General features: G+C 42.3%; 1 protein-coding gene across 1 annotated transcript in view; it reads left to right on the top strand.

Moving 5' to 3' along the window:
* The first annotated feature begins 4,950 nt into the window (after positions 1-4,950).
* The window catches only part of LOC308515735 (protein argonaute-1), a 34,862-nt gene continuing 27,354 nt past the window's right edge, over positions 4,951-12,458 (top strand). Inside the window, exons 1-9 of the mRNA XM_081086304.1 lie at positions 4,951-5,070; positions 5,525-5,706; positions 6,117-6,253; positions 6,478-6,612; positions 6,763-6,850; positions 7,507-7,654; positions 10,785-10,904; positions 11,268-11,390; positions 11,527-11,660. Coding sequence (XP_080942430.1) covers positions 4,966-5,070; positions 5,525-5,706; positions 6,117-6,253; positions 6,478-6,612; positions 6,763-6,850; positions 7,507-7,654; positions 10,785-10,904; positions 11,268-11,390; positions 11,527-11,660 — 1,172 coding nt within the window. The 5' untranslated portion in view covers positions 4,951-4,965. The remainder of the gene's footprint in view (positions 5,071-5,524; positions 5,707-6,116; positions 6,254-6,477; positions 6,613-6,762; positions 6,851-7,506; positions 7,655-10,784; positions 10,905-11,267; positions 11,391-11,526; positions 11,661-12,458) is intronic.

Raw genomic sequence — 12,458 nt, 5'->3', positions numbered from 1 at the left:
TGTTTCTCTCCCTCTCCCTTCCTCTCTGAAATCAATTTTTTTAAAAAGTGCCTCTTCCCATATCTGCACCAATCTAATATACTGTATTTTTTATCTTTGACATTTTGGTAAGTAGAAATTATACTTGAATTTAGTTTTTATTACTTTTCCATTTTTTATTATAGAATTTCAATTCATATGAAAAATATTTATCTCATAATTTCATTCAGGGTTTGGCTTCCTTGTTTTTTTAATCCTCACCCAAGGAGTTGGGATATTTTTTCCACTGAGTTTTAGAGAGAGTGAAAGGGAGTGGGGGAAGGAGAGAGAGAGAGAGAGAGAGAGAGAGAGAGAGAGAGACAGAGAGAGAAAGAGAAAGAGAGAAAGAGAGAGAAAGAAACATCGATTGGCTGCCTCCCACTCACACCCCCAACCAGTGCTGAGGATTGAACCTGCAACTGAGGTATGTGCCCCTGGCAGGGAATCAAAGAACCTGCAACCCTTCAGTCTACAGGCCTATTCTCTAACCACCAGGGTTTGGCTTCTATATATATATATATATATATATATATATATATATATATATATATATATATATGTGTGTGTGTGTGTGTGTGTGTGTGTATATAAATATATATATAAATATATATATATATATATATATATATATATAAATATATATATATTTTTCTTTTTAAAATATATTTGTATTGATTTCAGAGAGGAAGGGAGGAGAGAGAGATAGAAACATCAATGATGAGACTCATTGATTGGCTGCCTCCTACATGCCCCCTACTGGGGATTGAGCCCGCAACCCAGGCATGTGCCCTTGACCAGAATCAAACCTGGGACCCTTAAGTCAGAAGGCTGACACTCTATCCACTGAGCCAAACCAGCTAGGCCTGACCTGGAATTGAACTGTGATCTCCTGGTTCATAGGTCGATGCTCAACTATTGAGCAACACCAGCCGAGCTGGCTTCTTTTTTTTAATGAGGTAACATCGATTAATAATAACATAAATTTCAGGTTTACAACTTTGTAATTCAGTATTTCTTTTTTTTTTTTTAATATATTTTATTGATTTTTTACAGAGAGGAAGGGAGAGAGATAGAGAGTTAGAAACATCGATCAGCTGCCTCCTGCACATCCCCCACTGGGGATGCGCCCACAACCCAGGTACATGCCCTTGACCGGAATCAGTCCGCAGGCTAACGCTCTATCCACCGAGCCAAACCGGTTTCGGCAATAATTCAGTATTTCTATATGCTATTGGGTGCTTACCACCAAAAGCCTAGTTTCCACCCATCACCATATGTTTGACCCTTTATCCATTTCACTCTTCCCCCAACCCCTTCTCTCTGGTAACCACCAATATGTTGTCTGAATCTATGAATTTGGTTTTGTTTGTTCATTTGTTACTTTTTGGTTTATATTCTATGTATGAGTGAAATCATACGGTTTTATCTTTTTTCTTCTGTCTTATTTCACTTAGCATAATACTCTCAGGATCCCTCCATATTCTTGCAAATGGCAATATTTCATCTTTTTATGGTTAAGTAGTATTCCATTATATGTCTATATCTATATACATCACACCTCCTTTATAAAGTCATTCATTGATAGACACTAATTGGTTTTTTAAAATCTTGGCTGCTGTAAATAATGCTGCAGTACACATAAGGTACATAGATTTTTTAAATTAGTTTTTATATTTTTGGATAAATACCCAGAAGAGGAATTGCTGGATCAGATGGTAGTTCTTAATTTTTTGAGAAACCTCCATAATTTAGTGGCTGTATCAATTTACACAACGCTTTGTACATCTTGCCAACACTTGCTATTATTTCCTTTTTGATAATAGCCATTTTAACAGGTATGGGGTGATTGATGTCCCATGATTTTGATTTGCATTCCCCTAATAATTATTGATGTTGACATTTTTTCATGTGCCTATTGGCCATTTGTATGTTTTCCTTTGAAACATGTCTATTCAGATCCTCTGTCCATTTTTAAATTCAGTTGTTTGTTGTTGAGTTGTATAAATTCTTTATATATTTTGGATGTTAGCTCCTTATTGGAAACATCATTTGTAAATATCTACTCCCATTTAGTTGGTTTCTTTTTTGTTTTGTTGATAGTTTCCTTTGCTGTGCCGAAGCTTTTTAGTTTGATATAGTTCAATTTGTTTATTTTTGTGTTTGTTTCTCTTGCCTTTGAAGTGAAATTCACAAAAAGACCACTAAGACCAATGTCCAGAATCTTAGTGCCTGTATTTTCTTTATGTATTCTATTGTTTCAGGTTGTAAATTCAAGTCTTTGATCCGTTTTTAGATAATTTTTGTGTACAGTGTAAGCTAATTGTCCAGTTTCATTCTTTTGCATAATAATATCCAGTTTTCTGAACACCATTTATTGAAGAGACTTTCTCCATTGTATACTCTTGGCTCCTTTGTTGTAAATTAGTTGTTCATTATATGTGTGGGTTTATTTCTGGGCTCTCAATTCTGTTTCATTGATCTGTGTGTCTCTTTTTCTGTATTTTGGTCTAATGAGTAAAGTTGAACATATTTTTCAGATGTTTAAAAATCATATATGGAAGGATGTTTCAAATCTGAGGAAAGAAAATGAAGAGGCTTGCATATATAAATATGATTGTATGCCTGGGAACTTGGTGGGGGGGACTTTGCATACTATGGTTTACTATAACTCTGTTCAGACTTTTAAAGTTGCCTTTTTTTTTTTTTAGCCTTTATTGTTGGGAGTATTATAGATGTCTCTTCCTTACTCCCCCCATTGCCCTCCTCCATCTGGATCCCGCTGCTCCTAGGCCTTCACCACTGTATTGTCTGTGTCCATGGTTAATGCATATATACATATAAATTCTTCGGTAATCTCTTCCCACCCCGCCTCTCCCCACTTCCCTCTGGAGATTTGTCATCTGTTCCATGTTTCCATGCCTCTGGTTCTATTTTATTCATCAGTTTATTTTGTTCATTAGATTCCTGTTTGTTTATTTTGATTTTTTAGATTCAATTTTTGATAAATATGTATTTATTGCCATTTTATTATTCATATTTTTTATCTTTTCTTCTTTTTCCTCTTCTTAAAGAAGACCCTTCAATATTTCATGTAATACTTGTTTGGTAGTGATGAACTCCTTTAGCTTTTTCTTGTCTGTGAAACTCTTTATCTGACCTTCAATTCTTATCATTTTTTTAAAGTATATTTTTATTAATTTCAGAGAGGAAGGGAGAGGGAGAGAGAGAGAGAGAAACATCAGTGATGAGAGAGCATCACTGATCGGCTGCCTCCTGCACACCCCCTACTGGGGATTGAGCCTGCAACCTGGGTATGTGCCCTTGACCGGAATCGAACCCAGGACCATTCAGTCTACAGGCTGATGCTCTATCCACTGAGCCAAACCAGCTAGGGCATGACCTTCAATTCTTGATAGCTTTGCTGGGTAGAGTAATCTTAGTTGTAGGTCCTTGCTTTTTATCATTTTCAGTCTCAATGTGATTTCTTCTTTAATTCTCTAGTTGTAGGGCTTCCATTCAGCCAGATTTCAGGTGGTTCTCCATGATGGTGGTTCTCTGTATTTTAGTTGTAATCTTGATGTTGTGGGAGGATGCGAGTACCTCGTTTACCTATGCCGTCATCTAGGGTTGCTTTTTGATAGGAGATAGAAATAGGTTCTGGTGTTAGGAGGTAGTTGAGAAGTTTTGACATAGTCTGTGAGGAATGGAAGTGATCAGGACATGAAAAAGATTGTTGGGTAGCACTGAAACCTAACTGGTTACAGTTGCTTCCAATATACATTTTGAATGTTTTTATCCAGTACTATTCAAAAGCTTTGGTTTAGAAAGTAAAAGATGTCAAATGGTTGGATGGTTTGGGACTTTGAAGGATAGATGGATACTGTGGCATCTAAGTGGCAGAGTATAGAATGTGAAATCTAGAAAGAGATAACAATAGGTGGTGGGACCTAAGGGCTTCAGAGAGATGGAGGTGATGAGGTTCTTCTTCCACATTTTATTCCTATCTTAATTTAGATCTCTTTCCCATCCATATTTTTTTATTATCAGCTTGGGAATTGGAGGAGCCTCAATTCTATTCCTGATTCTGGATAGACCCTAAGATAAAAGCCTTTCTCCCCTTAGACTCCCTCTCTGTTCAGAAGGCACTCACTCTTTTAGGTCCTTTAGGACCTTTAGTGATGTGAAGATCAGAAGCATCACATGGGAGCATGTTAGAAATGTAGAATTTTAGGCTTTGGTCTAGACCAGGGGTGGGCAAACTTTTTGAATCGAGGGCCACAATAAGTTCTTAAACTGGACCGGAGGGCCGGAACAAAAGCATGGATGGAGTGTTTGTGTGAACTAATATAAATTCAAAGTAAACATCATTACATAAAAGGGTACGGTCTTTTTTTTTTTTTTTTTTTTTTTAGTTCATTTCAAACGGGCCAGATCCGGCCCGCGGGCCGTAGTTTGCCCACGGCTGGTCTAGACCCACTGAGTTAGAATTTTCATTTTAACCAGAATCTGCATTTTAATAAGATCTCCAGATGATTCATATGAACATTGAAGTTTGAGAAGCACAGTGACAGCAGATGAGATTAAAGCTGCTCGGCCCTGGCTGGGTGGCTCGGTTGGAGTGTCGTCCCATACACCAAAATGTTGGGGTTTGATCCCTGGTCAGGGAGCATATGAGAGGTGGTCGATCGATGTTTCTCTCATATAGATGTTTCTCTCTCTCTCCCTTCCTCCCTCCCTCCCTCCCTCCCTCCCTCCCTCCCTCCCTCCCTCTCAAAACCAATGAAAACATGTCTTTGTATGAGAATGGAAAAAGAAAAGAGTAGCTGCTAGGAGAGAATGTAGTAGATGGAACATTCCCTGACCTTTTAATTACTTCTAAAAGCTTGAAGTGGTAGTCTCTCAGCTTCCACAGGCTGTTCCTATCTCCACAGGGAAGTGGTGGAATACATGGTCCAGCATTTCAAGCCTCAGATCTTTGGTGATCGCAAGCCCGTGTATGATGGAAAGAAGAACATTTACACCGTCACAGCACTGCCCATTGGCAATGAACGGGTAAGGTGGGAGTCTAGACCTGTGTTAAGGGGTCTGGGATGGGACAGAGCTCATGTAAGCCTGTTTCCAGTCTGGCAGTCCCTTTCATTCTTTTGTGCTGAGAAAGTGTTTTCTAGGGTGAGGGATGGATAGGTGCTGATGTTTGTTTCACCTACTATATGTCTATCCCTGTTCTAGGCAGATTGAGAATAGACTTAAAATAGACCTAGACCTTAAGGACTTTCTGCTAGGTGTGGTTGAGAGAGACAGAAGCACTGAACCAAGGAGACTGAGCCAAGGTGGCTGGAGACTAAACTGCATTTACTATGAAGTTTTCATTGTGAGCTCCTATCAGCTTAAGAGACAGATTCTTAGCAAATCCATGGGGTGGGAGACAGTTGGGGCGGGGCAGGGCAGGGAATGTTGGACTATGAGAAAGTATTGACAGTCCTTCCCCTCTTTCTCTCTATTGAAGGTTGACTTTGAGGTGACAATCCCCGGGGAAGGGAAGGATCGAATATTCAAGGTCTCCATCAAGTGGCTAGCCATTGTGAGCTGGCGCATGCTGCATGAGGCCCTGGTCAGTGGCCAGATCCCTGTTCCCCTGGAGTCTGTGCAAGCCCTTGATGTGGCCATGAGACATCTGGCATCCATGAGGTACTGGGTATAGTTAGTATCTGGGCTACTAGTGGTGTCAGAACTGCTGTGGGCGTGGTGGGGCAGGGGGGCAGGGGAATGAGCACATATTAAGGTCCTACAGTGTGCTTTTCAAACAAAATATTCTTTGAAATCGTATCACATGCCAAGCAAGTGTATATATACATTTAGATGGGTTAAATCATTGGTCCTGTCCCTTTTAGATATCTTTGAGCTGCACCCCATCTGTCCCTGCAGGGCAGAGAAAGGGTAGAGACTTCACAAGGTCAGTTACACAACTAGTAAAGGATCAGAGCTGGAATTAAAGCCCTGGTGTCCTGCCTTCCAGGCCAGGGCTCCTCCGTGCCCAGGATGCCTCACAGGGTGGGGGCCTGTGCCCGAGGGACCAGTTCTCTGCCTGTCCCTGCCAGGTACACCCCTGTGGGCCGCTCCTTCTTCTCACCGCCTGAGGGCTACTACCACCCGCTGGGGGGTGGGCGCGAGGTCTGGTTCGGCTTTCACCAGTCTGTGCGCCCTGCCATGTGGAAGATGATGCTCAACATTGATGGTGAGTGGGGAGAGCTATGGAGCCAGGGGCACCCTGAGTCCATTGACCGCACTCCCAGCCTCATCCCTCTCAGCTCTGCAACCATACTCCTAGTCTAATCCCTACGGCCCTGGTACCCCTCCCCCATCCCATAACCCTATAAGGAAGAGGGTGTAAAGAGCAGTACTTCCATTTATTCTGGAAGACAGAACCTGAGCTAAGCTATACCTACTCTGCCCCCACAGTCTCAGCCACTGCCTTCTACAAGGCACAGCCGGTGATTGAGTTCATGTGTGAGGTGCTGGACATCAGGAACATAGATGAGCAGCCCAAGCCGCTCACGGACTCTCAGCGTGTGCGTTTTACCAAGGAGATCAAGGGTGAGGACCCAAGCAGGCAGGGAAGAGAAACAGCCTTACTTTCTCTTTAGCCCTAAAAGAAAATCCCCTGGGGATATGTTGAGGGGAGAGGCCAAGCCTGGGAACATGAGCAACTCATTTCAACCCTGACAAGCAGTGTGTATATTCTAGGCCTGAAGGTAGAAGTGACCCACTGTGGACAGATGAAGAGGAAATACCGTGTCTGTAATGTTACACGCCGCCCTGCCAGCCATCAGACGTAAGTTGACAGGGCTGCTAAGCTGTACCATTAGTGGAAGAGGACAGATATTTAAACACACTCCCTTCACTCCCTCCTGTTCCACCACTGACCTTGTAAATAAGTCTTGGACTGGCCCTGTTTTTGAATAAGCTGTAGGTATTTGTCACCCCTGTCCCAACCTTCCCAGGTCCATTGATACTCTCCCTACCATTTTTGCCTTCTTGGTCTCCATCTTTCCTCCGTGGGCCTTTGCCATAGATCAGGCATCTCCCCCTGACTCTTCCATCAGTTTGTAAATGTTAGAATCTCTTTCAACTTATATTTTCTCCTGATAAAGAAAGCTCCTGGGCTAGACCTTGGGAAAGCCCTCACTGATTTCATCTACCTTCTTGACCTCAGACTATACTGGACTATGAGTACCTACTGTGTGTCAGGCTTTATGCCCAACACTGGAAATACAGATGAGTAAGGTCAGGTCCTGTTGGTTGTGGAACTTGCTGCTCAAATCGTTGGCTTTTCTTTTGGAGCCCTGTATTGCCTGCTTTCCCAAGAGTGGCAGTACTCTAAAGAGGCTGGATAGGGCTAAAGCCAAGTCTGAGGCTTCCATGGTTGTAGGTCTGGAGAGGTGGGAATTAGTCCTGAGCTCTGACACCTCCTTTCTTTCCTCCAAACAGGTTTCCCTTGCAGCTGGAGAGTGGACAAACTGTGGAGTGCACAGTGGCACAGTATTTCAAGCAGAAATATAACCTTCAGCTCAAGTATCCCCACCTGCCCTGCTTGCAAGTTGGCCAGGAACAAAAGCATACCTACCTGCCCCTAGAGGTGAGGCTGCCAAGTAATAGTTGGGCTGGGAAACAAGCATTGTATCTGCACACTGATCATCAGAGGTCTGCTTTCTATTTGTAATCTCTCGTCTTCATTTTGAAGTTTGGGAAATTGACATTCTGAGAGATATGAGGTCATTCTGTGAAATGTAGGCCTCATTCTTACCTGCTAAATTTTTTTCTTATTTCCAATACTGCTCTCATGTTTTTAGGGCTGCCAGGCAGAGGTGAAAGCTGTATTTACTGTCTAATAAGTGATTAATTAGTTTGTTCAGGAAAGAGATTCCAAATACCCACATTCATGTCCTCTTAATTTCTCTTTCCCTGTCTTCTGAAGTTCAGGATGTGAAAAAACCTAGAGATACAAGTGTACCTTATTTTATAGAAAATGAAGATGAATGTTATTACCTACTAGTATAACATGAATCCTATTTTCCTAATGATCAATGTGTTCTTTTTTAAAAAGTTTTAGACCCAAGATTTGTTATATTTTTATGTTTCAACAGATGTTTAAAATCCTGCAATTAAGGACAGTAGTAATATTTCTTAAGTTATAGAATACAAATGTGGAACTATAGGGCTGCATTTGGTTAGATAGACAACAGACAAAATGTCTACGGAAGAAACTACTGCTGACTGCTTCATTGTCTAGTCCATTGCTACTTAAAGTGTGGCCAATGGACCAACAACACGGGTACTATCCAGGAGCTCATTTGAAAATACAGATTCTCAGGTTCCACCATACCTATTGAATCAGAATCTATCTTTTAACAGAATCCAAAGAGGATTCATATGAACATTAAAGTTGGAGAAGCACTAACTTAGGCTATTGTCTTACTTTGTTCCAACAGCAGGAGTCAAATAGGACCAAAGCTCAAGCCTTCTGTGGGCCTCTGGGATTTCAGAGCTAACTAGAGGGAACTGGGCTGAAGAGAGAAGAGATCCCAAAACCCAAGAACTTTGACTTAGTTAATAGGTGCTGATGCACAGAAAGTGGGATGAAGGCAATATTTTCTCTGAGATATAAACAGAAGTCTTCAGGGATGATCTCAGCTAAGTAGATAGGCTTTAGATAATATCTACTACCAGTTGAGATTTGTTAGCAAATTGACATTACTTCTGTTTTGTTTTGTTTTTAAATCCTCACCTGAGGATATGTTTATTGATGAGAAAGAGGGAGTAGAGAGAGAAAACATTTCTCAGTTGTCTCCCATACACCCCAAACCAGGGATCAAACCTGCAGCCTAGGTATGTGCCCTGACCTGGAATCAAACTCACAACCTTTTTGGTATATGAGACAATGCTCCAACCTACAGAGCCACCCAGCTGGGCAGTATTACTTCTGTTTAAACAATAGTTTCCAAGGTGAATAATTTATACAATGACTTCTATTTTGACATTTACTATTGTTTATTTAACAAATATTTATTGGGCTCCTATTATGTGTCATATACTTTTTTAGGTGCCAGAATGTAGAGATTAACAAGACAAGGTTGCTGCTGTCATGGAGCTCATATTCTAGAAGGGAGAGATAGATAATAATTGATAAATAAGATAGTTTCAGATGGTGGTAAGTGCTATAAGAATAATAAAACAGATTGAGGGGATAGAAGTAAGGGTGGAGGAGTTAGGAGAGCCACTTTAGTTATTGTGGTCAGGGAAGGCCTCTTTTAGGAGACATTTGAGCTGAGTCCCAAGTTATGAGATAGAATCAACCTTGTAACAGCCTGAGGAAAGAGCCTTCCAGGCATGAGGTAAGTAGTAAGTACAAAGGCTCTATCTAAAGCAGCAGGAAGCTTGGGTCTTTTTAAGAGACAGACAGAGGCCATAGTGGCTGGCATGTAGTATATGAGGGAAAAAGTAGTAGGAGATGATTTTAGGGAGAGGTTGAGGGTCAAGTCATGTAGGCTATATAGCCTGGTGGGATTTTTTTTTTTTAAAGACTAGCTTTATCAAGATATAATTCACATACCATAAAATTCACTCTCTTAAAATGTACAAGTCAGTGATTTTTAGTATTTTTACCATTATGCAATCATCACCACTACCTGACACTAAAACATTTTTACCATCCCCAGAAGAAAGTCCATAACTATTATAGTTACTATTCCTTTGCCCCCACACTTTCCCTTCCACCCCTAGTAATCACTAATCTATTCTGTCTTTGTGACTTTGTCTATTTTGGATATTTCATATAAATCAAATTATACAATACTAGAGGCCCGGTGCACGGATTCGTGCAGGGGGGGGCATGAAGCGGGGAGGGGAGTCCCTCAGCCTGGCCTGCACCCTCTCGCAATCCGGAACCCCTGCCTGACCTGCAGGGATCGGGCCTAAACCGGCAGTCGGACATCCCCCGAGGGATGTAGCAGTACGCCAATCGGCAGGTGGCCACGGAGGAGCCCGAGCCTGAGCCTGGCCAGCTGCACAGCACCGCTCACACTCTTCCCGGCCCTCTTGCCACCATTGGAGAGCTGCTTTACTACCTTATGAATCCAGTTTGTGCATATTGAGTTTTTTAGTGTTCAGAAGAGCTCTGTACTGGGAGGTTTGGAAAATAATAAGTTATCCTGCAATTAATGAGTTTATAGTGTTCTAGAATGGTACTCAGTCCTTTAAGTGCTTTATTTTATTTAATCTCCAAACAACCCTATGAGATTGTTACTGTTCTCCCCATTTAACGTATGAGACTGAGCCCAGATCTGGTGCTGGATCCTTAGCTCTCTTTTTTCTTTTTTACTATTAAGAGAGGAAAGGAGAGAGAAAGAGAAACATGAATGATGAGAGAGAATCATTGATCGGCTGCCTCCTGCACACCACCTCCTACTGGGGATGGAGTCCACAATCTGGGCATATGCCCTGACTGGGAATCGAACCATAATGTCCAGCTTCATAGGCCAATGCTCATTCACTGACCGATACCAGGTTGGATCCTTAGCTCTTAATCACAAAATGGCTATTTTGTCTTTGATATTGCACATGGATATTTTCCGACTTCCCTGTATGCCCAAAGAATTTTGCAGTCCTCTTCCCAAGGCTGACAGCCAAGGTCTCTTCTCTTACTGTGGGACTCAGTATAGGATGGACTGAACTCAAGCCAGAGCTAACTGTCTTCCTTGTTTCCTCAGGTCTGTAACATTGTGGCTGGGCAGCGCTGCATTAAGAAGCTGACGGACAATCAGACTTCGACCATGATAAAGGCTACAGCTAGGTCGGCCCCAGACAGACAGGAGGAGATCAGCCGCCTGGTCAGTGGGGCTGCAGAGAAACATGTGCTCGATTGCTCAGTCACTGGGGCCCCTGGTAGCATAGATGCTTTTCTGCCTTGGCAGGACTCTTGGGAGGACACACATCTAGATTTGTTGCCTGGGACTCCATAGGACTGCTCTTGCTTCTTGACCCTGTAGCTACTTTGCTTCCTATTTCTCTTTCCCTTTTATCTTACTTCCCTATGTTATCCCCTCCCACTTTCATCATCTTCCACTTTCCCTTCTTTTTTAGGGCTATTTCTCGCCAGTCTCAGCTGACGAGGGCATTCTACTTGGGACCCAGAGGGTGAGCATTATTGCCAAGCTGCTACTCTCCTGAGATCCCCTTCTTTTGTCTTGTAGATGAAGAATGCCAGCTACAACCTAGATCCCTACATCCAGGAATTTGGGATCAAAGTGAAGGATGACATGACGGAGGTGACAGGACGAGTGCTGCCGGCGCCCATCTTGCAATATGGCGGCCGGGTGAGCAGGGTCAGGGCCAGACAACATCTCTGGGGCATTTTGGGAGGTGGTTGGATTGTATAGCCAGGGGCTTTTGTTCCCCTACCCACCTGGCTTTACTGAGGCTCACCTGGGCGCCCCCTTTGCCTATCTCCAGAACCGGGCCATTGCCACACCCAATCAGGGTGTCTGGGACATGCGAGGGAAACAGTTCTACAATGGGATTGAGATCAAAGTCTGGGCCATCGCCTGCTTCGCACCCCAAAAGCAGTGTCGAGAAGAGGTGCTCAAGTAAGGAGGACAGGGTGTATGGATAGCAGGGCGGGGAAAGGACCCTACAGTTGCCTGTTTCCCTTATCTCTATGAGGCCAAGATTTGATCTATAGTATGCTCTTGCTCGGTGGTTCTCAACCTTCCTAATGCCACGACCCTTTAATACAGTTCCTCATGTTGTGGTGACCCCCAATTTCATTGTTACAAATTGAACATAATAAAAGTATAGTGATTAATCACAAAAACAATATGTAATTATATATGTGTTTTCCGATGGTCTTAGGCGACCCCTGTGAAAGGGTCGTTCGACCCCCAAAGGGGTCGCGACCCACAGGTTGAGAACCGCTGCTCTTGCTGATTCTTGACTCTGCTTCCTTGTACTGTCTGGCTCAAACTTCTACCTGTTCCTTTTCTGCCAATCTGTGGTCAGAAGCTTTGGTAAGGAGCCCTATCTGTTCAGAGATGATTATTTCAAGGCATGAACCTCTTAAGACAGGTCTGAATTGTTTTATTGTTATAATTATTAACATGGTAATAAATAATAGTAATGACTATAATGTTTATGCCAACATTTTACATTTTTTAATTTCATCTTCATAGTGAGCAGGTGGTGGTATTTCCGTTTTCAGGAAACTGAGGCTCAAAGAGGTTAAGTAACTTGTACAAAGTTTGCATATCAAGAAAAGTGTCAGAGTTCACAGCAAATCAGTTCTGAGGCTTCAAAGCTTTCTTTCCTAATTGGAAACAAAAAAGAGTAGCTTATTCATCTGATCCTCTGAGTTGTCCTTTTCTGTGCACAAACTGTATTAGGTCCAA

Source organism: Myotis nattereri, assembly GCF_964212035.1.
Source record: "Myotis nattereri genome assembly, chromosome: 3".
Classification (NCBI taxonomy): domain Eukaryota; kingdom Metazoa; phylum Chordata; class Mammalia; order Chiroptera; family Vespertilionidae; genus Myotis; species Myotis nattereri.
Note: the sequence above shows the minus strand (reverse complement) of the source record. Positions and strands in the feature narration are given on the sequence as shown.